Here is a 23,582-nt window from a genome sequence, read left to right as displayed (position 1 = left end):
GTCCAAATCCAAAAAAAAACGTACACACACGTTCACCTTATAAGTGAACTAACGCACACGTATTGAACATGTTTTTTTTAAATTTTCATTTTTTTTGGCCAACAAGAGTACCAATATATTTCTGCTTTTATTTGCCATATTTTTATACCAATATCTAAGATCCATCCTTAATTTGTACATCCTCAATGCTGTTATTCAACTAATTAAGAATTCGATCATGCTTACATGTTGAATCGATCATTACTTTGTACATTACTCGTCTCTTTCTTCTAATGAGTGAGTTTGTAGATCGTACCGTGGCCATGCTCGTATCATAGATGCATATTGTCTAACATGGCCGCATCATAGATGTTATCATCTAACATGGCCATGCTCGCCACGGTGGTCGGCGTGGTGGCCGTGGTGACCGGTCGTGATCGGCGTGATGGCCGTGCTCACCACGGTGGTCGGCGTGGTGGCCGCGGTGGCCAGCATGGTCAGCATGGTGGCTGTGCTCGCCACGGTGGTCGGCATGGTCGCCACGGTGGTCATGGTCGGCATGGTTGCCGTGCTCACGTACGGTGGTTGTCATGGTCGCCGCGGTGTTCGGCGTGGTCATCGCGGTGGTCGGCATGGTGGCCATGCTCGCCACGGTGGCCGGCCGTGATCGGCATGGTGGCCGTGCTCACAACGGTGGTCATGGTCGGCATGGTTGCCGTGCTCACGTACGGTGATCATCGTGGTCGCCGCGGTGTCCGGCGTGGTCATCACGGTGGTCGCCGTGGTGGCCTGCCGTGATCGGCGTGGTGGCCGGGCTCGCCACGGTGGCGGCCGTGATCGGCGTGGTGGTCGTGCTAGCCACGGTGACCGGCCGTGATCGGCGTGGTGGCCGCGGTGTTCAGCGTGGTCATTGCGATGGTCGGTATGGTCATGTCATCATAGCTCTTGACCTTCTTCGTATCTTGTTTCAATTGAGCGTGACAAAATATTAAACGTGCATGGCATCAAGCACTCAATTTAAACGTGCACACTTTGAGTCCAAAAAAAAACGTACACCCACATGCATACAAACTAACAAGACGCATGCACCTGAACGCTGTTTTCAATTCCCTCCAAGTCACGGCTCCCCCCACCCCACCAGCCCACCCAAAAATTTCCCACATCAAAGTTGAAAACCAACTCTAATAGATAAGGAAACCCTACCCCTAAACTGGCGCACGTCTCCAATCTCATCCATCGGCCTTCCCAGGCGGCGGTTCTGCGAGCACCTCATTCTCCATTGCCATGTCGGCGTCTCCTACCGCGCTGCCCTCCCCTGGTGTCGATGACGAAGATCTCTGCACCAACAATGGCGGTCATCCAACTTCACAAGTACAACAACTCGTTGATGTGCAGCCGGGGTTGTATAATCTTCCCCCCACTGGGTAACGTATCTTCCTCTTCGTCCTTCTTGTTCTGTATTAGAACGCATCTACTTGCCAATGATTAGTCCCTCCTGTTAGTGCACCTAAGGGCTTACTAGTAATCAATCTTCCTGCTCAATCAATCTAGGGTTTTTCATTACTACAACTAGATTCATCTTGGTGCCCCCTAGTATTTTTTTAATGGAATAAGAGGGGCACGCCTGTACTGCAAGCCCCCTAGTAATCCTTGTGTTCTGAATCATATCCATGTCCTTTGCGTGCATATTATTTTGGTAGATCCTTGACAGGTATATGTGTTACATACTACTGATCAAACCGAGTCTTAAAGATTTTAGTGAACCTGATAATATTATGATATTAGCCAATCAATATATCTAGCACTATTGTGTTTGAGATGCTTGCGGATCGACAATATTTTGCATTTTTTGGGCTTCACAACTCAGCCAGCTAAGACAAAATATTCTAGTCAGCTTTATCTTAACTTGATGAAAAAGATCATGTTAATTGATTGACTCTTTTCTTTTAATATTTTTGTTAGGATGACTGGTGAGATGTGGACTCTAGCATTCCAGTGCAAGGGGGCACCTCGAGAAAAAGAATTCATCACAGTCAATATTGATAGGGCTGATATCTCATTCTACAACTTGCTTTGTATGAAATCAAAGTTTGGGTACGCTGGTAGGGACTACTTATACTACAAGAAGTGATGTGGCAGGGACATAGCAAATCTTGAGGTGATTGATTATGAAGATCAAGCATTATCAATGATTGAAACAAATGAGAACGAGATTAAAGTCAGACTAGTACTGTCAAGGGATGAACCTAGAGAGCGGCAGGTCACCATGACACCCCTAAAACGATAGAGGGATCAGCCTAATACTGATCAATCAGCTACAGATCCACCAATTGATGCATACAAGGTTTGGCTTCATAATCTGAAAAGCAATGAACCAAACACGGGTTAGTTAAAGTGTTGCACCCAACATATAAATATAGCCAAATTTTTTCATTATCCACTTCACTGATATATCCATGATGACTTGTAGAATTCCATGATGACTATAGGGATGGGACGATCAAAACATATAAGGAATGGTTGAGGCTGCAAGGAGATCTTCCAATAATTTGTAATTTACTTTCATCCACCGAAAATTCAGATATTCTCAACTTTGCTACTCTTACATACCTTGCTGATGGTTACCTCTGATGCAGTAACATTTTTGGATCAGCATACGAATGATGAACAAGAAAGTCATGATAGTAGCCCAACACCTCCAACAGACTTCCCATCCCATGCTAGGCGTCAAAAGCCTAAGCAAAATGGTGTGTTTTGCATCACAAAATTAATATTATTTGTTCATATCTGCACAATGTGTTCAATTAATTAAATATTCATGGTTTCCTTTCAGGAGCTTCTCAAGGTCCCAAGAAAGTTGGACGTGGTACCCTAAAAGGATTATCGGCTGCCCACAAGAGGATAAAGGGTGGCTCCCAGAAGCTGCAAATTGAATTTTCAGCAAGGCTCGGTGGTCCCATCGGTCCAAACACCCGCTCATTTGTGGATGAAGTGGTAATGTTTACAAGGAAAAGGGCACCACTTATTGGAGTGAAAAGGTGGAAAGAAATAAAGGAAAATGTTAAAAATTCTATAGCATCCGACGTACTTGTAAGTACAATCAATCTTTGTTTTGTAACCATCAAAACTTTGTAATTACCAAAGAGCTCATGTTTTCTTTGTGTTCTATCTTCCAACAGAATAGGTGGGACCTACTAAATACTGAAAATACAAAGGAAAAGATATGGGACATTGCCAAAGAACGGTACAAGGGATGGCGGTCAACACTCAGTTCTACATATAGAGCATACGATAGTTATTGTGATAGAATGGCAAACAAGCCTGAAGATGTAGATATTGTTGAGTGGCACTACTTGATCTTGTATTTTGGAACTGAAGCATTCCAGGTTCTTTAGATATGGCTTTGTTTTCCCAATTGCACTTGCTAACTGTATTCGTTCGCTGCCCATGCAATTCAATTTGTACTGACTTTTTTGCAGAAAGTTAGCAGCCAGAACTCCAAAAACCGCAAGGAACAAAAGACAAAGCATCTGATGGGATCCAAACCATTCTCACAATATAGCTATGAGCAGGTAATAATATCATAAAATCATTTCTTCTTTTCTTCAATGATGAAAAATGCATATGATGCATTCTTGTCATCTTAGAGAGACGCAGAAACTGGAGAAGAGCCAAACGATATATCTCTTTGGATGAAAACTCACACGAAGAATGGTGAATGGTCAAACAGTGCATCTAAGGATGTCTATGTGAGTACTGATTTTTCAATACTGATTCAGAATCCTGTACTACAGTACTTATCTGTACGTTAATACAATTTTCATACTACACTTAATATCATGCTGCAGAAAAAATTGCAGAAAAAGAATGTGGCTCCGAAAGAGCCTTCCTTACACCAGAAGAGGAAGACATTGTTTTTCAGTCCACTTACAAGAAAAGCACAGGTTGCAAAACATCCAAAATTCATGGTTATGAATACATGGCAAAAGTTCCAACAAGGAGTCAACTGATGGCTGCTAAATTGGAAGAGCAAGCACGTGCTTCAGCTGCAGCTGAACAAAAAAATATTAAGGTCCAAGCAGAGGTAGAAAAGTTAAAAGAGAAAGTTGCAAATCTAGAAGCTGAAAGGGAAATGATCATTGAAGAAAGTAAGCGGCAGATTCAACAGGAGGAGGAGAAGAAGAGAGAGGTATTTAAAGAAGCACTTAGAGAAGAACTTAGGCAAGAAATGCTTTCTATGCTAGCTGACCAGAAAAAAGAAGAATTGAGCAGGTAATAACTTCCATATTTGCTTACATTCATGAACAATTTGTACATTGTATATGATTCTTAACTTTGATCCTTAATTTTTATATGCAGACTAACCCACACAGCATCCTCCACCCAGAAATGGCAAATGGGCCAGCAATCGGTGACAAAGGCCGCAACACTCGGGCATCTGCTGTTAACCGAAGCCTTTTCCAAACTAACAATACGAATACTTTTATTTCTCCACTACATCTGAGGGCTTCTGCTACTAAAACTCGTTCACGGACAAGGAATGACTTGGTAACAGTACAAACAAGTTGGAAAAATCTTATTTGGACTTTATTTCTATGCATGTTAATCTTGTATGATATTATATATGCTTGCCTTTTCACTTTAGACTCAAATATGATGTGGAATCTCGCACTCATGTAGTTTTTTTGTTAGGATTGGAAAAGAAGTGAATACCATCTTATCAATTCTGCTTCGAAATTGTTTTACATGGATATATTGATCCTGTTGCTCTGCTCTTCATGTGTTAATTATCTTGTTCTGTGGTAGAGTTCAATAATGTACACTATCTTACTTTAGTTCAATCTCATTTCAACAGGAGGATAAAATCTAACGTGGAGAGGTCTGACTTAGGACATGCGTGCTCAAATGAACCAAGAAAACAATATCAGAACCAACACAATTGAAGATATTGTTGAGTTTCCATAACATTCTTCTAGAATATTGCCCCTGTTACCTGAATATACAAACATTTACATATGGATTGTCACGTGCTACGATGAATCAGTGCTTACTCTTTTTCAAATACTTTGAAAGCTTTATGGCATGCATATGATTCATTATTTTTATCATTGCAATAAATATTTTTATATAATATATTGCATTACCACCCATATTACAACGAAATCTTTGAGTGGCCTTAGAGCTTATTTCCACGGAATATTAGCATTGCAATAATAGAGACATTTGCAATGATATATTTGCAAGGCAAACGGGGTTAGTGCAATACACTATTTGCCACGCAATAGAGCCAATCCCCATGAATTCTTATGCATGGCAATATACCCAATTGCAACAAAATAATTATGAGGCAATATAACCAATTACAACGAAATAATTTGGAGGCAACATGCGCACAATTGCCACAAATAATTTTGGTGGCAAATTATGCAATTGCCACAAAATCTTTACGAGGCAATATAAACTTTTGCCACCAAATAATTACGTGGCAGATAAAAGAACATGTTGCCACAACATCTTATCGTAGCAGTAGAGCCTTTTGCAACTAAATCTAATGTTTCAATACAACAATGATGGTCGTGGTAATAGAACCAATGGCCACGTTGTTGACCATTGCGAGAAATGGCTAATGCAACACATAAATAGGTGGAAATAAATAATATTGCCTCGACTTTGGTCATTGCAAAACCTACAATTGCAACGCATAAATCCGTGGACAAAACCTACTATTGCCTCGACTTCTGTCATTGCAAAATGTATCAAATGCAACGCATCATTGCGTGGCAAAAACCATATTTATTGCAACAAAATAAAAAAATGTGGCCCAAAGTTTTAACCACGCAACTATTTGCCACGGGTGCCAACGACCATCATGTTGTGGCAATTGATACATATTGCAACGATTTCGCCCCTATTGCTACAATTTTCTAGCGTTGCAAAAGCCAAAATTTCTAGTAGTGCTTTTAGGGGGTTAGGTTAGATTACTTTATTTTTTTATAATGGTGTTTATGTGTAATTTAGCTGCAAATTTATGTGTTAATTTATTTTTTTTATAACATTAATGTGTGTAGTTTTTATGCAGATCTATCGGTTACTTTAAGTTACTTTTCAAAATAGCAAATTAAAGATGGGTAATAAATCGGATGCAGATTTAGGTGGTTGTTTTAGGTTACTTTGTTACAGAGGTGGATAATTTAGAAGTAAATTATGATCCATACTTGTGTCAAGCCTACAAACTCGATGGCTGATTGTTTTGCTTTTTTGGGGGGTGAATCTCTAGAACTTTTCTACTCTTTTAGCATGTCTTGTGAGGATTAACATGCAGACTCTAGAAGGAAGTAAAAATAAGAATGAATAGAAATATAACATTGCTTGATAATGAACTTGTGAGTGTAACTTTATGCCTTATCTCTCTTTGATATCTCAAACCAATCACCTCTGGGTAATCAAATCATGAGTACTAGAAGTCTAGTGCGTAAGCATTTGGTGCGTACTCGGTGTAGGAATGAGATCATAGCTGATCCTTGAATAGATAGTCACATGAACGCTCTCATGGTTAATCAACATTTCCCAACAACAAAAGGTAAAATAAAGTGCGATTCTCGATCTTATCTGCGGGTCAGCCTTCAAAGTTTTGAAAGTTTTTTTTTTCGATAGGTCAAAGTTTTGAAAGTTGCGCACGAGGTGGTCCATGGACAAATACTCATAGACTTTGGCTTTGGACTTTTTTTTTCCAGTTTTTGTGTTCCAAGCATTAGGTCAATAATAACGCATGCTTTTTTGACGCCTAGCACATGTTCATGTCTACTACGTATTAGTTCAAATTCCTAAGTTCTTGTATACAACACGAGTGAACACCACTTTAATTAAACTAGAACATAATTTTTTAGAGGTGGGCAGAAAATCGTAATCACGATTGCCACATATCCTATACTTGGAGCCAATATTTTCTTTACCACTCATCTTGCGCCTTAGCAGATAAAGTATTAAGAATTGAGTGAGTGAACGTAAAGAAGCAAGATTGAGTATGTGATTACATATTTGATACTCAACGAGGAACAAAACTGTTCGGAAGTGGTAGCCTCTTTCAAAATAGGCCCGTTTAGAAGGGACATATTGAACCAGTAATCACATTTTATAGATAAAGATCAATCACATATTCAAACAAATCGATCACATGCGCAAATGTTTCTAGCACTCTGCCTCCTTTGCCACGAAGTTATCAACTTCTCATTCGTAGGCAGGAGATTTGTAGCGAAAATCCTCGGTCTGATGATGCAATGACACGAGAAGCTACGGCCTACGGGTAATGATGTAGGATTTATAGCTAACGACCTAACGTGCAGCGGTGCAGGGTGGGGAACAAAATTTACCAGCTCAGTACCTTTAGAGTCCAAGTGAACATGCATACCAGAGCAAAATCCTAATCCAAGAAGAGCCCTGCCAGGCTCTGTTGGACCTGCACTGGACCGTGCAGAACCGCTCGACTAAACGTGCACCGCAACAAAAACAAGAGAAAAGAAAGGACCTTTCCGGCTTTCCTTCTCCCAGCGCAAAGGCCGAAGCAGAGCGCTTCTCAAACTACGCTCGCTGACATCTCGGCCTTCTGAGATACACTACCGGATAGGCAGGCGGCAGCTGCACACCACACGTCCCGGACTCAGGCCACGGACGGCGACCGCCGGAACCTGCGAGCCTGCGCAGCCGCGCTTCAGGGAAAATGACGGCGCTGACGACCACCTCCACCACCCTCTCCGCCACGCTCCCTTCGATTCCCAGGCCGCCGCCCCGTGCCCCCGTTGCCCGCCTGCGCCTTCGCCCCCGCCGCCGCGCCCTGCTCCGCTGCGACGCGGTGTCCGAGCTCGCCCCGGCCGCCGCCGCCGCCTACGGCGTGCTCCTCCTGGGCGGCGGCGCCTTCGCATGTACGCGGTCGCCTCGCTAGTGTGCCTGCTCTGGCCTGTCGGATTGATTTTTGACTTTATTCTTTGACCACTGAGCTGTTCAGATGCGAGGTCGGGGAGTAAAGGCTCCATCTACGGAGGGCTGGCTGGATCTGCACTTATGGGCATTGTGAGTGGACCTCGATTGCTCTCTAGATTTACCCAACATTGCCTTTTCATTTGTTTAGAAGAGTCTACTTTGTAGATTACATATCAAATGCCCTGTCATTGTGTCATGATTCCTGCTAGAACGGCTATGCTGGATCGGCTATGACAATTATTCTTAGACCAAATTGCAGACAGGATTTTTGATTCTTGGTTGGTTGGGAGCACTGCTGGTGTTTGAAGTCGTCGGTTGACGGCATTGTTGCTCAAGTCCTCGGCAGTATCTAATTGCTAGGTGTGGCAGAGGACTTCCGAGCCCTCTAGTTTATTCTGAGGGTAGCAAATGGTTAGCTTGTCTTGCTTTCCACTTTTCATTTGCGGGAAGTGGTTAATTCCATCACTGGTACTAATGTATTGTAGGCAGTCTGTTAGAGCATATGGATTTAGGAAATCTAATGACATAACAATGACTACTCAAATGAACATAACTAGAACAATTTTCCTTTTTTTTCCTTGTTATGGCACGAGGAATAATGACCCTGCTTATATTCTTAGGAAGAGATTATAAAAGAAATGTGCCCAATCTTAACAGTAGGCAATTTTCCAGACGGCAATCTTCCTGTGGAACAGTAACCACTAACCAGGATACCTGTTTAATGTGTTCCAAGTTCAAAATTCCTTTGTTGATATAAATTATGACTGATGCTTGGGATGGAATTCGTAAAATGTCTTGGGAATCGTTACTTTGCAATGAACTATCATCATCATTCAATTTCCAACACCCACCAAATTGATCATGGAAAGAGGAATAATGAGACTACTTTTTTTCTTCTTCTTAGAAAGAACTACACAGAATCTTAACAATAGACAGGTTTCTAGAGGGCATATCATTCCTGTGGAACAGTAGCCAGAATTCCTGTAGAAATGCGCTGCCAAGTTCAAAATTCCATGTTTGATACAGATTAGGACTCTGATGCTTGTGGATATATGGGATGGAATTCATAAAAGAAAAGGTCTTGGAATCACTTTTCGATGAACTATTCATCATTCCATTTGCAATGCTACATTGCTACTACTACATGAAATTGGGATATTGAGTCGGATTCGTTGGCAGTTTCCATCATTTTTTCCAGTTCTAAATCCTGCATTCATGCACATTGTTTGCTTGGTGGAGTCTTTCCTACCCTAGTTCTGGATTAAAGACTGAAAAAACAGTAAATTATGACTGAGATGTGTATGAAAAATATACTCTTGTGCTTTTTTCACATATCCAATTCTATGCTAACTACTGAAACCATGAGCTTATTTATGTGATTGAGAATCTCAGAATTAATAGCCCCACTGTTTTCTATTTGCAAGCAGATGTTCATGGAATTTCATAACTAATTTTAGCGAGATCATATGGTTAACATCTTTTTTTGCAGACCTATTATCTGATGCAGTCACCTGAGACGAAGGCAGCGGGTGACGCTGTTGGATTTGGATCTGCCTTTCTATTTGCCTGCGTGTTTGGTATGTTTCACCTTTCTCGCGCTTTATTGCTCTCGTGAAACTCAGATGTGATACAGAGAAGTCAAACCATCCAACCCCTCCTGACTTGCTTCTGACTTCCAGGTATCAGGTTGTACAATAGCCGCAAACTGGTGCCGTCTGGCCTTCTCCTCGCCCTTTCTCTTGGTGCCTTGGGCACTTTCTACTCGGCTTACCTACAAGACAAGGTGTAAACCAATTTTGTTTAGTAGCTTGTGAATTTTGTACCATCTGAAGCTTCCTTGAAGGTTTGCTGGCTCTTTTAGATGTACAACTCTGGACCTACTGTCGGTGCACCTTCCTCCGTTGTAGCCCTAATAAAGAGCATTCAGAGTTCTCTCTGTGTCACCTGCCGGTGATTAGCTTGTCCAAGCCTTTCAGTCATCAGTGTGCTGATTGCAAAGTCTTCCATGGGCTGAATGCCGGAGAGCTTCTGAATTCAGTCCGTCACTGCCTACGTCGGTGCAGGTGCCAAGTACAGACACGTTTGGTTGGCTTGCTATTTCCACGCGCTGCTGAACAGATTACATGTACAATTGTTCTGTTGGCGACGGAGGTTGGACATGAGTCACTAACCACTATCATGTACCCGTAGCATCCGACGGTGCATCATTGTTCTCCAACAGAATCAGGAACTCCGTACGAAGTAGCTTGTGGATATACGAGGACGTATCTGCCAAATTGGCTGTTTGCTCGGCATGTAGCCCAACCAGAACCAAGCATGATTAGGGAGCAGGCAGGTATGGAAGAGACACTTCGAAAGATAGTTGTTGCCCCTTGTCGTTCATCTTATCTGGTGGCGTTTGTTCCTTGTCCCAATTCGACTCGCTCACTTCGCTTGTGCTTCCAGCCTTGCGTCTGTTGATGTTGGTATTGTGCAATGATGTACGTGCATTATTCACGACACGAATTCGAGTATTCTGTCACAGCAGCACGGCGCACGTTACGTACAGTAGTAGGTACCTGCTGCTCATCTGGCAACAAAGTCTGGCGACGTACAGTAACAGCCAGGCAGTCAGCTGTGGTTCCCGTGGCCCTGCAGGAGCAGGAACCACAGCGGAACGCACGCTGGCGGGTGCGCCACCATCAGGATCAGGGTCAGACAGTGTTCATCGATGAGCATGACCACTGTGCGCAGGTGCTGGGCTCAAACCAAACAGGGGAGAGCAAGCAATTCCTTTTCAAAAAAAAACAGCAAGCATTTCATGGAGGCAGATGAATTGAAGCCCTGCACGGTGCACGGTGCATCAATGGTGGCGAGCTGGCGGCAAGCACCAGCCCGGTGTAGAGTGATTGGGACGAGGCGGGCTCAATCTTGCAGCCCCAATGGCCCCGCCCACGCAGCGTCTGTTCCCCTGGGCCCAGGTCCAGGCCCATACATTTCTATTCTCCGCGTCGGCAGTCGGCGTCAACCACCGTCCACCGCCTGGCTCCAGGCCTGCCGCTTTTGTGTGCACGGGTGGTAAAGGTCCTAAATTTTAGCTATTATAGATCGGATTTTAAAAGAATTATTTAAAAGGATCAGGCTCTAATTTTATTTAATTTAAAACTAAATATATATGAATAAAGTTGAATTAGAATTAGATCCGTTACCATCCCTGTGTCTTAAGGAACAGATACACTCATACACACTCCCTGCTCCGACATGGCTACGTCCCTAGTCCGTGTGGTCCCTACTCCTACGTGGCCACGTCGAGGTCCTCGTGCGGCCATTTTCTAGCTAGCTGCTGTAGCGCACCCCACTTCTTCCCTGGCTCCGTGTTCACATTATCTTGGGATTGCATTAGTTCCACACCTACCTGTCAACAAAATTAGGGTGGGAAATTCATGGAACAACCTGTGGATGGCGGTGAGCCGGTGAAGCTCTGGCACTTGCAGGAGGGCAAGCGAAGATGCAGGGAAGGACGCCAAGGAGGTTGCACATTGATGGCTCATGCTGCCTCTGATTTGTCATTGGCAGGCTCGCCCTCCCCTCCCAGCTCCCGGTTCTTTCCTCCCGCTCCCGTGCGTCACTTCAATCCACAAGCCCACCAGGCCAACCATTGCACCGTCGCCACCACCATAACTCAATGCACGGGGCCGGCCCTCCATTGCCAGCCATCCAACCACCGCCGCCATTCCCTGCCGCTCCCTCTAGCATCCGGAAGCGCCTTTCCGCCTCGCCTCCGGCCTGCTTCCGCCAGTTCCCCGCAACCGGCCACGGGTTTTGCGGCAAGACCTCTCGCGCGTGTCGGCTAGTCTGCGCGCGCGGGATAAACGACACCGGCATTCACGGGATCGCTCGTCTATCTCGAATGGTTGGGGAATATCGGAGGCCGAACGGAACTGAAACTGGAGGAGCATTAACAAACAAAGAGCCAAACAAATCTGAAGAACATCCGCGGTAGATTCGCGGTACGGTCAGGTGGCATCTACCGACCGTTTCTTGCAAGCAATCTAGCTACAATGTTACAGTACTAGTAACTGGCTGGCGATGGTGACCGCGTACTGTAAGCGTTAGCGCCATACCCGCGGAGGCGGGTCGTGCCGGCGGCGCGGCGGCGTCGGCGCCTTCGGCCGCGGCCGCGGCGGGGTCTGCCTGGCGGCGGGCCCGCGGGGGGCGGTCTTGGCGGAGAACGCCTCGTCCCAGATCTCGGTGAAGGCCCGGAGGATGGTGTCGTGGTGGTGCGGCGCGTTGAGCGCCAGGAAGTGGCGGAGCAGCTCGCGGAGCTCGTCGCCCGTCGCGATCCGGTTCTCCACGACCATGTTCACCATGGAGCGCCGGAAGTCGCTCAGCGGGTCGTCCGACTGCTTCACCACCGCCACGGTCCCGTCCAGCCTGCCGCCGCCGCCGTCGCAGCTCTTCACTTTCCGGTGCTTCGGGGCCGCCGCCTGCGATGTCGGCGGAACGCTGGCGTCTACTTTCTTGCCGCCTTTGTCCGTGCTCTTCGCCTTACGCGGCTGCTCCAGCGGCAATGGCAATGGTGGAGGTGGAGGTGGCGGTGGCGGTTGCGCCTGCAAGTTCTTCGCTTTCCGGTGCTGCTGCGTCGTCTGAAGCTGGAAAGAAGTCGGCGGCGGCCGCGGCGGAGAGAAGTTCCCCTGGCCTTCTTTGCTGTCGCCGCCGCTGTGCGCAACTCGTTGCTTCACTGGCCGCGCCGGTACCGGCGGTGGAGGCGGCAGAGGTGGCGACAAGCAATCCTTGCTGGTGCTCTTCCGCCCCCACGACACGACGCTCTGCTCGAGCTCGTTGAGCTGGCGCAGCAGGCCGGAGAAGCTCGCCGTGGCCGCGGGGCCCTCCCGCTGCTTGCAGTTCACCTCCTCGCCGGCATCCCCGTCGGCGTCCTCCCACAGGAAGGAGGACGACGACGCGGAGGGCACGGTGAGCGTGCCCGTGGACCCGGACGCCGACGACGGGTGGTGCGGCGCCGCCCTGGCCCCGCGCCACGACGCGGTCGTCGCCGTGGACGTGTCCGTGGCGGTGGCGGAGGAGTAGGGCGACGCGGACGTCGACGACGCCGCCACCGCCACGGCCTTGGCGTCCCTGCAGCCGCACCCGAGCGCGAACCCGCCGCCGACGCCGACGACGCCCGCGACGCCGCCGAGGCGCTTCCTGGCACCGGCGCCGGGGCTCATCCCTCCCGCATGCACCGTACGCGCGCGCCCGTGTCCCGCTCGCGGCTCACAGGAGTCTCGGACGGTGGCCACCGGCCGGGCCGGGGCACCTTATATGCGGGGACGTTTGGCTGGTAGCCCCGTGAAGGCCGTGAGGTGGGTTAATGTAAAGCGACGACGATGCTGGTGGGCAAAGCTGGTTCAGGCCTTTGGAATGGGACTGGTTGCATTGATGTGAAAAATCCAACAATATTCCTCTAAGAATTCCTGATTTTCTTTTCAAAAAGGTATCTGAACACTGTTTAAACGGACATCGAATCAACTGTATCGGCGAACAGTGAACACTGAACAGTACAAGAGGAGTGTAGAACTGACGGCCTGGCCGTTGCTTGGATTTGTCCTCATTAACATTTGCAGCCAGTGGACAGTAGGCGCAATCGCTTGATGGATACACGGGAACTACTAGTGAATAATGCTCGCCCGCTTGTGCAATCATGCACGCTAGGCGCCGCTGGGGGAGCTTTGACGACATGGTCCCTGGAGCGGCGAGGATGGGAAGCTAGATCGGCCGGCAGCCACGTTCGGATATCGATCGATCGGCAGCGCTAGAGAGGTTGGGATCGGAGGATAAAAAAACGGGGTTTTTTTTAGCTCCAGTGACCGTGATCCGATGTTGTTCCTTCGGATAGAGGGGTGAGCTGCGAGTTCCGAGGTGCTTGTCCACATTGGGAGAGCCGGCAGCGGCGGCCATGGCCATGCGCTCGGCTGGATTTCAGATTTCTGCAGGTCTCGCCCAGGCATTCTCATGTGCGGTAGGCCACCTGATCCAATGATCCAAAAGCGTGAAGAGTGTTAGGATCGATCCTCAGTAACTCGGTTCCTCACATCCAAAAGCGAGGGCTCACATGGGATCGTAGACTTGGGTAGTAAACAGGTCGTCACGAGTCTCGTTACCTCTTACCTTAGTCGACTGCTAGACTGGTGCCTGTATGTCATCCACTAATCCTGTAGGTCCCATGCCGCGGCGAAACGAATCTCACTCGGATCATCTGATGGGGGCGTGACTGAGCAAGCATCGTTCTCGTGACAGTGCAATAGAGGTATACCGATACCATGCATGGGTCAGTTATTAGGACTGCTCTCTGCATGTACTCCACACAAAAAAAAAAATACCTCTAGCTCATCCACAGATTTGGTCATGAGCAGATAAAATGCCTGTCAGACTGCAACTGCGAACTAATGGTTCGTGAGCAGAATCTGAAGTTCTGAACATGTCTCGTCTCGAAGGCATCTCATCTTGGTTCGTGACTCAAAACTCTCAAACAGAGCGAAAAGCCACCAACCAACGGTGCCAAAAGCCACTATGATGGCATCGTCGAGTTTCCGTAGCCTGCGCATCCAGGTTATCCTTATCCCTCGCCCACTACAGTTACGCTCGTGCCCATGCCTGCATTCTTCTCCCGTAACCTGCCACCGGCGCCCCCGAATCCGTGGTTGCATCCCGTCTGGGCTGAAGGAGAAGAGGACGAGCATGATGCAGAAGGATGATGATGTTGCATGCATGAGGGGATCAGCTTTGGGCAGAGGGAATACTAGCCTGCTGCCGTGTCCATAATTATTCCGGGGAGTGGCAGCTAACCTGCTGCCCTGCAAATCATGGCGTCCAACTGCCGATGTGATGCGCTGACTCACCCCGTCCCTCCCGGACGTGCACACCACAGAAACAGAACAGTGAGGACGGCTCCGGTTGGTGCGTTTCGGGCTGTGCTCTGCGCCCCGTATCACGATACCACGACTCGGTCCTCGCTCGCCGCGCCGTCCGCAGTCTACGCCGCCTGCATGCTTCGCTCCGCCGCGGATTCGCGTGTTAGTTAGACTGCAGAAGCTCCTGTATCTGTATAAATGTAACTCCACACCGATGAATACAACTTGTGGTTGATCCAATCGATGAATACAACTTGTGGTTGATCCAATTCGCTTCTACAGTCTAACTAACACGCGAATCCGCGGCGGAGCGAAGCATGCAGGCGGCGTAGACTGCGGACGGCGCGGCGAGCGAGTCGGGCGCGTGGGCGCATGCCGTGGCGAGCGAGTCCGCGGCGTGCCATCCGAGCGAGTGCACGGCGCCAGCCGTTGCATGGTGCGGTAACCCCCCCCGCGCGCGCAGTCTCGGCGTCCGTGCTGTCGACGCAGAGGCTGTTTCTGAAGTCGATGAAGAGCGAGGTTGGATGGCCCCTGGTGAAGACGTCCGCGAACTGCCGGGCGCTGGGGACGTGCAGGACGCGCAGCTCGATGTGCTTCGTGCACTTGTGATGAACTGGGTTCCGGCTCATGTACCCAGCGGAGACATTGTCACACAACACGACCGTGGCCTTGTCGATCTTGAAGTGTAGCTCGCCGAGCAGGGAACGCAGCCATGAGCACCGGCGTTGGCTACTCCGCGGTACTCGGCTTCGGCGCTTGACCGTGAGACCGTCGTTTGCCATTTAGAGGACCAGGAGATGAGTGCATCACCGAGGAAGACGCAGAAGCCCGACGTTGAGCGGCGCATGTCCGGGCATCCTGCCGAGTCGGCGTCGGAGTACGCTGTGATCGATGGCGTGGCTGTGGCTCGTAGATGGATGCCGATCGATGGTGTCCCTTCGATGTAGCGCAGAACCCTCTTCAGCATGGCTGAGTGGACGTCGCAGGGCGAGTGCATGTGGAGGCAGTGGCGGGATCAAAGGGTAGTCTAGCTAGGTCCAGGACTACCTTAGATTTTGGCCTAAAAATTTTTATTTCATAGAATTCGTGGTCCAAACTGCAAAAATAGCCCAACAAGCCAACTCCATCCCAAGTCGGGCTCCTCACGCCTGACGCGGTGACGTCTCGCCGGTCCACCCCACAGCCGCAGACCGCAGCCGCCTGCTTCTTGCCGCTCAAGTGCTGCGCCGTCGGCCGCCATTCCCTCCCCGGCTCCCACCGCTAGCTCCCAGCCCCCGCACTAACGCTCCACCCGCGGGCCGCCGCCTACTTGCAGGGCATCTGCACCCCCACCGCCGCATGCCGCCGGCCCGACGCCTCCAGCCGGCGGGCGGCCAATGTGGCAGGCGTGCAGCACTGCGGCAGGGGGCAATGCACGTTGACCTCGTCACGCCGATTCCCCATCTCCCAGACTGCCAGCGGCCACTGCAGCAGCTAGGCAACCAGCAGGCGCACGGCAGCCTGCAGGGGCACCTCGCACCCCAATTCGGTCCAATTGCAAATCAGCAGCACAACAACGACCTGGTGTGTACCTCTCTTTCTCTCTTTTCCACTTTTGAATTCATCAGTACTTGAATTCATACACTCAGTGATTAATTGGTGTGTATTGTTGCTGTGGTGTGTTATCAGGAAGTTTGGCCATGAAGAACAGAAACATTGCTCTACTTTTTTGAATCATGAAGCGAAAGCAAAGAAGATTGTTTCTTCTCCCCCATGAATTCCGGTTCAAGTCATAGATGATGGCAATGATAGAAGATGGCAATGGTACTGGTTCAACTCCAACTCAAATTGCGTGTGATGGCAATGGTTTAGGTTCAACTCTAGTTGTAGATGATGGCAATACTATTAGATTATACCGGACTTTTCTTTGAAATTTTTTTACTAGGAAACCCTACTTTTAAATTCTGGATCCGCCATTCTATGGAGGCAAAGCTGTTGCACCGCGTATGCTATGTCCGGTCTTGTTACCGTGAGGTATTGAAGCGCGCCGGCCATGCTGCGGTAGTAGAAGCTGTCGCTGATCGGTTTGCCATCCGTCGAGAAGGGTTTGGGCTTCCGCGACGGGCTTGCAGTTGCTCATTAGCCTTGATGAGTGATGCTGTGACCGTGAGCACATTAGCCCGTGACCGCTGGCACCACACAGCCAACATGATGAGTGATGGCTGAGTGATGACCAACAATTCTCTCGTGTTGTCGTGCATCCCTGGAGCTGGAGCATCTGCGAGGACAGATGAGCAGCAGTTGAGAATTCTTGCTGTCACGTCACCACTCTGGGCCTATTGCTTTCCTCTGGGCCGCACGCCGACGGTTAATCGCGGACCTTTTGTCCGAGAGGCCTCATGGGCCATGGATAAGCCTCAAAGGCCCAAACAAATCGCGCGGCGCGGGCGAATTTGGTTAACTGGGCCAAAGCGTCCGCCATTTTGCTGGGCCAGTACAGAACCGGTCGGCTCGGGTGTGTTCCCACAGAACCGGAATCCGCCGGGGGGACCGGGCGGGGGACAGAGGCCACCGCTTCACTCCCCCCTCCGCCCACCGGCCACCGCATCCAACCGCCGGTCATGGCCCAGGCTCCGGCGCGCGCCGCCTCCGCCGTGCGGCTCTTCGACGCGCACTGCCACCTCCAGGACCCCCGCGTCGCGCCTGTCGCGCCCGCCCTCATACGCGCCGCCGCCGCATCCGGCGTCGCCCGCTTCGCGGTCAACGGCACCTCCGAGGTACGCCCTCCGCTCCCACTCCAACTACCTCGTCTCCAGGGACAGGAGCGTAGATGGCTCCCTGCTAACTGCTCCGGTGCTCCCCTAATTTTATGCGCGCGCAGAAGGACTGGCACCTGGTGAAGCGGATGGCCGAGGATCACCCCGCCGTCGTCCCCTGCTTCGGCCTGCACCCATGGTGAGAATTGACGGTCCCTGGCTGCCTCTCGCGTAGCGCAGCTGATTACGCTATCTGGTTGCTTGACTGTGGTAGGTGGGTCCCCGAGAGGTCGCCGGATTGGATGGATTCGCTCCGGCGGTTCTTCGCTGAAACCCCGGAGGCGGCTGTTGGGGAGGTGAGCTTTTCCTCCGTCCGTAATTCCCAATCGGCCAGCTGGTGTTAAACTGTTAAATGTTTCGCGGGCAATTAAATTGCAGTGATTATATGGACTCAGGTTTCTTCTAAGCTGCAAAATAAGGCTTCCGTAGCTCATTCAGGAATTGGATACATTATTGTTTCGACATCTCTAGGCCCTCTTGTTACTTCAGTTCCGTATGACTGTATAGGGCCCCTGGCCCTCATCTGCTCTAAGATGTGTATTATTATTATTACCTTTTACTCTTGTCATGAAATTATATCCTGTCATATGTTCACTACTAATGCAGATTGGTCTGGACAAAGGTTCACGTGGAAGAACCATTGACTTCCGAGAACAGGTCTGTACTTAGCAATAGCATGGATCCTGTAGTTCTTGTTGTATGCTTGTGTATGAGTTTTGTTAGGAGGTTCGGTCGTATGGTGATTATTGCTATTTCTGCTATTATTGCCCTGCTTTTAGTTGTTTGTACACAAATGTACCCTATTAAAGTTTTATATCCATAAGTCCATAACAATAGCAAAGCAATCTTACCACAGGTTGAAGTGTTCCGGCGACAACTTGAACTTGCTAAGGAATTGGAGAGACCTGTTTCTGTTCATTGTGTGCGGGCGTTTGGTGATCTTCTGGAAATCCTGAAGTAAGACATGCTATTTGTTCTTTATTATTACACAATCTATGTCCGGTTGTGAAATTCTTAAATTGCTTTGCTCACATAACTATATGGCACTCACCGATTTGTAGGCGAGGGACATGGTGATTCTGTTACAAAGAAAACCAGTGCTGTTATAGTCCTGCTTATCTTAGACACAAATGCCTTATTGAGATGACATGCAACAGCTTGCTGCTATTATTAACAATCATGCTTTATTGTGTTAACATTTTGATTTCCAGGCAAACTGGACCTTTCCCAGCAGGTGTGTTGTTACATTCATATCTGGGATCTGCAGACATGGTGTCTGGCCTTGCAAATTTAGGCTGTTACTTTTCATTGTCTGGCTTCTTGACAGGCATGAAATCCACTAAAGCAAAGCAAATGCTGAAGTCAGTAAGTAGGCTGATTGTATACTAATGATATTTCATCCCAGAAGCGTTTACCAGTGAACAGCTTTTGTTTTTGTTTTAGATACCCTTGGATAGAATTCTTTTAGAGACGGATGCACCTGATGCATTGCCGAAATTGGACAATGTTTCTGTATCACCAGTCCCTGTGCACAGTTCTGATGCAGATACTGAAAAGCATCACAAAGATTCAGAGTCACAGGCTGCTACCGCATCGAATGAGTCCTTGAACCACCCAGAAAATATCCATATCGTAAGCGTTTTTTTTTCTTGGATGCACTTGACTTCTTTCTTTTTATGTGTTTGTGAGCTTTTTCAACAATAAAGTTGTCTTAGCCTTGGAGGGGAAAGCAAAAAAACAAAAACAAAAACAAAAACAAACAAACGACAAATATACAACAAAATATGCTTGTTCTCCTTCCTGTTTGTGATTTCAAAAACATAATTGTATATTAGTATAGTACCGAGGTCCTTTTGTCAAAAATTCTTAAGCAGGTCAGTGCCAATTACCTGTTGCCTTGAGGGTTCCATCTTCAAAAAAAGGCCTGTTTACTTCATATTTAACAATAAATGGATGAGAAAATGCTTCTAACAAACTGTGGGGTACCTTATTTTCCAGGTTTTGAAGTATGTGGCATCACTGCTTGAAATGCCTGAGACAGAACTGGCGGAGCTTAGTTACAAGAATGCTAACAAGCTGTTTTCTTATCCTGGCTCCAATGTTCACCCTGAAGCAGGAGATATCTGATGGGGTTCGCCGCTACCTTACTCATTGGGCAGCAAATCTGGACCCTGTTTTTTCTCCCCTCCTGAATGCTTATGCACCGGATTGTAGGGACTCCCAGAAAAAAATATACATGAAATGGCTGTACATTACTGTTAATATTAGTGTAATAAAGTGGATATTGAGTCGAAGCAGTGCAACTGCTATGCGGCAAGCATCTTTCTCTATGCGATTTTTGTTTGATGAGAAGTACAGTAGTTAGCAACAAGACATCCAAATCAGTGGTAGCCATGGTTATTATTTTGTTTGATGGCTGTCATGCTGACTGGCAAGTACAATTTGCTCGGCAAGAGATGAGGACCTGTCACTAGGATTGTAGCGGTCATTTCGTACCAAGCAAATTCCTTTCGCAGCATCAGCCGGTCCTTGCATGCGTCGTTCAGGCATTCACCGACCCCTAACCGTTCATTTCTGTATGATGCCATGCTTACTGGACAAGTTGGTGCTTCAAACTGCGCCCTCGCAGACGGATGCACATCCTTCATCCTAGGATAAGCTCAGATCCTAGCCAATCAATCGACCCTGTTCCAGTTCCAATAGCTTAGTCTTATCGTTAATCCACTGGAGCATCCAATTACCTGATGCAATGCCCATTCCAAAACAGCGAAAGCTGGCCGAGTGGAAACCCTACCTAGCCTATCCGGTGAGAAATATCAACAGCCGGGCCCCACGGTCACATAATGCACGTCCACTTCTCGACGAGACGCCGACCAATGGGTCACGATTCGGCGGCTAGCACACGCCCGCGCTAAGACTTTAGAAGCAGCTATAGCACAAACAAATCTGCCGAAAGGTCGCACTCGCCGGAGCAACCGAGGCGAAGAACCGAACAAGAAACCATATCATGTCGATGCTTTCCCGCTCTAGCTAGCAGCTAAGCAAGGACACGTACTTCTGCAACGAAGAGATCGACCAGAGATAGCATAGTTTATGCACATGTAAGCATATATATTATATATGCATATATATATAAATATGTACATCCGATTAACAAATTGTGAAGAAGCAACAATGAAACTACAGGGTGCTCTGATCAAGCATCCACGTACAAGCAAGCGCGGAAGCAACTGAGCTCTGAGCATGAGCATCGGTCGTACGCAAAAAGTGCGCGCAGGCGCAGCTAGCTAAGCTGACATATACGCGGCGGCGCCGGGCGGCGCGTGGCGGCCGCACGGGCCGGAGGCGAGGAGGGAGAGCCAGGCCAGGATGGGCGTGCCGAGGAGGACGAGCCCCGCGGGCACCATCCAGAGCCGCGCGTGCGCCGGGTGGAACGCCAGCGCCCACCACACCAGCAGCGCCGCGCCGCCGAGCCCCACCGCGACGAGGCCCGCGGCCGCGGCGGACAGCCACGACCACGGCGACGCCGCCCGCCGCAGGGCGGCCGCGTCGGCGGCGCCGCGCGCGGCTTCGGGGTGGTCCGGCGGCTTCTCTGGCCGCCCCGCGGCCGCCGCGGGCTCCATGGTGGAGCAGCTGGTACGGTGGAGAGCCGACACGCGGCCGGGTCTCCAAGCTTCGTGTGCATATATAGCCGGCCCCGCGCCGCGTGAGCTGCACCGGCGGCGGCCGTGCTGTTGGTCAGGCTGGTGATACTGTATCAGATGTGCGCACTGCTTTGCACTCGTTCTCCATTTTGTTTTTCTTTTTAGATATCAAAAAAGTTTCTTTGGCGCATCGTGCGCTTGTGTAGTAGCACTCGTCGGCCTGGCTTGCGACGGCGACGCACCGTACGTTCGACTACCGGCCCGTTCAACGAGAGCGACTCGATCGCCTGAGAAGGTGGCTGTTTCTTCCTTTCTTTCCGCTTGCTTACGGTCAGTATCTTTCCACGATTCAGAAAAGGAGAGAAAGGCAGAAGAAGCTGCGCTTAGAGAAAACAAAGCAACGGTCACACTCTCCAAGCTAACAACGTGCGAATCATGGAACCGATTGGCCCATTGGCATTCGAGCCCAGTCCAAGCCTACGGAAAACCGAACAAGGCAGACGAAGCTACGGCAAGCAGGAGAAGCCTCTGAAACACTGAACCGGCTTGCACGGTGGCGTCGGGTGCCAGACCGTTGGTATCACTTGTACTCGTACTGGAACAGCTCGCGGACGTTGATGGGGGACGCCGCGGCTGCGTCCCCGTCGAGGAGCTTGCCGGCGACGATGAGGTTGGCGGCCTCCGTCGGGTGGAACGCGTCCCAGAACACGTACTTGGAGCGGTCACTGCACAGCGACGAGCTGGAGTTGGCGATGCCGATGCAGAGGAACGGAGGGAAGCTGCCGCCGCAGCACGGGTCCAGCGCGTTGTCGAAACCTGGCGGCGTCGAAGAACCAAAAGATTTCGTTTACCACAAGCGATTCATTGTATGTCCAGTAACAGCAGGAGGTATGCCGTTTGGAGTTTTGAAATCTGAAACACTGCATTTTGCAGGAGAACAGAGAGGAAGGAAAGCGTACCATACTGACGGTAGTTCTGAATGATCTCCATCACGATGTCGTACGTGTTCGTGTAGACGAATTTACTCTCCGGACCCGTTTCCTGGTTCATCCTTTCGACCATCCTCTTCAGTTTCTTGTTGTATCCTTCAGTGACTCGATTCGCAGATGCTGAACACTCGCCCGCAGGCATGAATTCCAGAGCACGAACGTACGGTATACAACCGAGCGGCCCGACATCGGACACAACGAACTTCCTGGCCCCCAGTTCATTCAGTCTCTTCATTGAAGAAAGAAAATAGAGATCAGTTTGAAATAAGAGCATCGACTGAAACTGCAGTAGACGTTTAACTGCGAGTTAGAAGTTCGTAGAACCTTCAGATAAAATGTCAGGTTGGAAACCAACGCATTCTGAAAGGATGAAGGATCAGGCTTCTCTCGTCCAAAGAACGGTACCGAAGGTGAAACATACTCCAGAATATCATTGGATCCTGCTGCTATAACGAAGAGCGCCTTCTTGAAGAAATCGGTTGCAGCTTCCTCGCCCATGGTCTCCAGTATCTGTGCTTTGGTCTTTTCAAAGTAGTCGATTTGCTGTCGTAGCGGAATCCTTCCAATCTAGAATGATGTTTCATATATAAGAGATAAACATTGAAAAAAAATATATAAATAACAGCTACTCAACTAATGAATTGGCGTACATAAAAAGAACCAGTATCGTCAAATATGCCAGAAGATCCAGAGCCATAGTTGATCCCACTGCTCGCCACTGCAGCACTTGAATTTGGGGCCAAGTAGGGTGGAGCCAGAGATTTCTGCCCCAAGGCTTCACCTGACAGCGTAGTACTTGAAGACGTTAAATACTGTATGCAATCAAAGTTACTCATGAAACTCTCACACTTGACATTACCCATGATATCTGCAATGGTCATCCCGTTTGTGAACCTTCCGGTTGGCTCACCACCAGAGAATGCGAAATCGACTCCGTACGGTGGCGCATTGGCCTTGGAAAGGGTCACAAGATAGTCATTGTTGCCTGCGTCGACAAGGGAGTCTCCAAAGATGAAGAAAGCATGAGGCACTACTGCGGATGAAGGAACAACAAGCAGCAGTGCGGCAATGAGGACAGAGGAGCAGTAGATGGCACGGGACAGAGCCATTTTATGTTTCTACGCGTTGCAAACTCGAGAGGCAACTCTGAAGTTGCATATATTCACATGCACCTGACATTGTCATGCTTCTTGTATGTGCATACGTCGTCTGTGACAGCCTGCACAGGCTGATGTACATTTTGACATGGTCATTGGCATGACTGCTTCAGCAAAGAGAAGACAAGCATCAAAACGGTTCAGATGACTG

The 23,582-nt window shown here is 48.9% G+C and overlaps 5 protein-coding genes across 6 annotated transcripts; 3 read left to right on the top strand and 2 right to left on the bottom strand.

Moving 5' to 3' along the window:
* Positions 1-424: 424 nt before the first annotated feature.
* On the top strand, positions 425-4,255 carry LOC112900813. The gene is made up of 7 exons (XM_025969608.1): positions 425-555; positions 1,942-2,081; positions 2,813-3,069; positions 3,159-3,365; positions 3,459-3,551; positions 3,627-3,732; positions 3,828-4,255. The coding sequence occupies exons 1-7, from the start codon at positions 425-427 to the stop codon at positions 4,253-4,255; spliced, it is 1,362 nt and encodes a 453-aa protein (XP_025825393.1).
* A 3,289-nt stretch (positions 4,256-7,544) lies between these two features.
* On the top strand, positions 7,545-9,923 carry LOC112900158 (protein FATTY ACID EXPORT 4, chloroplastic). Its single transcript, XM_025968927.1, has 4 exons — positions 7,545-7,898; positions 7,982-8,046; positions 9,446-9,533; positions 9,636-9,923. Exons 1-4 carry the CDS (start codon positions 7,697-7,699, stop codon positions 9,743-9,745), a joined length of 465 nt encoding a protein of 154 aa, XP_025824712.1. The 5' UTR covers positions 7,545-7,696; the 3' UTR covers positions 9,746-9,923.
* A 1,758-nt stretch (positions 9,924-11,681) lies between these two features.
* LOC112900979 (nuclear factor of activated T-cells, cytoplasmic 4-like) lies at positions 11,682-13,213 on the bottom strand. Its single transcript, XM_025969778.1, has one exon. The coding sequence runs from the start codon at positions 13,161-13,163 to the stop codon at positions 12,048-12,050; it is 1,116 nt and encodes a 371-aa protein (XP_025825563.1). The 5' UTR covers positions 13,164-13,213; the 3' UTR covers positions 11,682-12,047.
* A 4,128-nt stretch (positions 13,214-17,341) lies between these two features.
* Positions 17,342-19,950, top strand: LOC112901392 (3'-5' ssDNA/RNA exonuclease TatD). Its single transcript, XM_025970301.1, has 8 exons — positions 17,342-17,602; positions 17,707-17,780; positions 17,856-17,937; positions 18,248-18,298; positions 18,498-18,598; positions 18,853-19,006; positions 19,085-19,273; positions 19,640-19,950. Exons 1-8 carry the CDS (start codon positions 17,447-17,449, stop codon positions 19,766-19,768), a joined length of 936 nt encoding a protein of 311 aa, XP_025826086.1. The 5' UTR covers positions 17,342-17,446; the 3' UTR covers positions 19,769-19,950.
* A 778-nt stretch (positions 19,951-20,728) lies between these two features.
* Positions 20,729-23,568, bottom strand: LOC112900413 (GDSL esterase/lipase At5g41890). 2 transcript variants are annotated; one of them, XM_025969253.1, is made up of 6 exons: positions 23,447-23,568; positions 23,134-23,307; positions 22,925-23,055; positions 22,599-22,841; positions 22,245-22,503; positions 21,866-22,101 (listed from the first exon to the last, which is right to left on the bottom strand). In XM_025969253.1, exons 1-6 carry the CDS (start codon positions 23,511-23,513, stop codon positions 21,866-21,868), a joined length of 1,110 nt encoding a protein of 369 aa, XP_025825038.1. In that variant the 5' UTR covers positions 23,514-23,568. The 2 variants fall into 2 exon arrangements, with proteins under 2 accessions (XP_025825037.1, XP_025825038.1); XM_025969252.1 differs by lacking the exon at positions 23,447-23,568 and having other exon boundaries at positions 20,729-22,101; positions 23,134-23,383.
* Positions 23,569-23,582: the final 14 nt, after the last annotated feature.

Source organism: Panicum hallii, chromosome 7, assembly GCF_002211085.1.
Source record: "Panicum hallii strain FIL2 chromosome 7, PHallii_v3.1, whole genome shotgun sequence".
NCBI classification, from domain to species: Eukaryota; Viridiplantae; Streptophyta; class Magnoliopsida; order Poales; family Poaceae; genus Panicum; species Panicum hallii.
The sequence above is the reverse complement of the archived record's forward strand: the minus strand, read 5'-3'. Positions and strand labels throughout refer to the sequence as shown.

Coding starts and splice junctions, on each gene's coding strand:
- LOC112901392 (XM_025970301.1), top strand. CDS start 17,447: ATGGCCCAGGCTCCGGCGCGCGCCGCCTCCGCCGTGCGGCTCTTCGAC. Junction 17,603..17,706: donor CGGTCAACGGCACCTCCGAG/GTACGCCCTCCG, acceptor ATGCGCGCGCAG/AAGGACTGGCACCTGGTGAA. Junction 18,299..18,497: donor CCATTGACTTCCGAGAACAG/GTCTGTACTTAG, acceptor ATCTTACCACAG/GTTGAAGTGTTCCGGCGACA.
- LOC112900413 (XM_025969252.1), bottom strand. CDS start 23,383: ATGGCTCTGTCCCGTGCCATCTACTGCTCCTCTGTCCTCATTGCCGCA. Junction 23,056..23,133: donor GACCATTGCAGATATCATGG/GTAATGTCAAGT, acceptor CTACGCTGTCAG/GTGAAGCCTTGGGGCAGAAA. Junction 22,102..22,244: donor TCAGAACTACCGTCAGTATG/GTACGCTTTCCT, acceptor CGACGCCGCCAG/GTTTCGACAACGCGCTGGAC.
- LOC112900813 (XM_025969608.1), top strand. CDS start 425: ATGGCCGTGCTCACCACGGTGGTCGGCGTGGTGGCCGCGGTGGCCAGC. Junction 2,082..2,812: donor ATCAAAGTTTGGGTACGCTG/GTAGGGACTACT, acceptor GTTTCCTTTCAG/GAGCTTCTCAAGGTCCCAAG. Junction 3,733..3,827: donor ATCTAAGGATGTCTATGTGA/GTACTGATTTTT, acceptor ATCATGCTGCAG/AAAAAATTGCAGAAAAAGAA.
- LOC112900979 (XM_025969778.1), bottom strand. CDS start 13,163: ATGAGCCCCGGCGCCGGTGCCAGGAAGCGCCTCGGCGGCGTCGCGGGC.
- LOC112900158 (XM_025968927.1), top strand. CDS start 7,697: ATGACGGCGCTGACGACCACCTCCACCACCCTCTCCGCCACGCTCCCT. Junction 8,047..9,445: donor GATCTGCACTTATGGGCATT/GTGAGTGGACCT, acceptor CTTTTTTTGCAG/ACCTATTATCTGATGCAGTC. Junction 9,534..9,635: donor TCTATTTGCCTGCGTGTTTG/GTATGTTTCACC, acceptor TCTGACTTCCAG/GTATCAGGTTGTACAATAGC.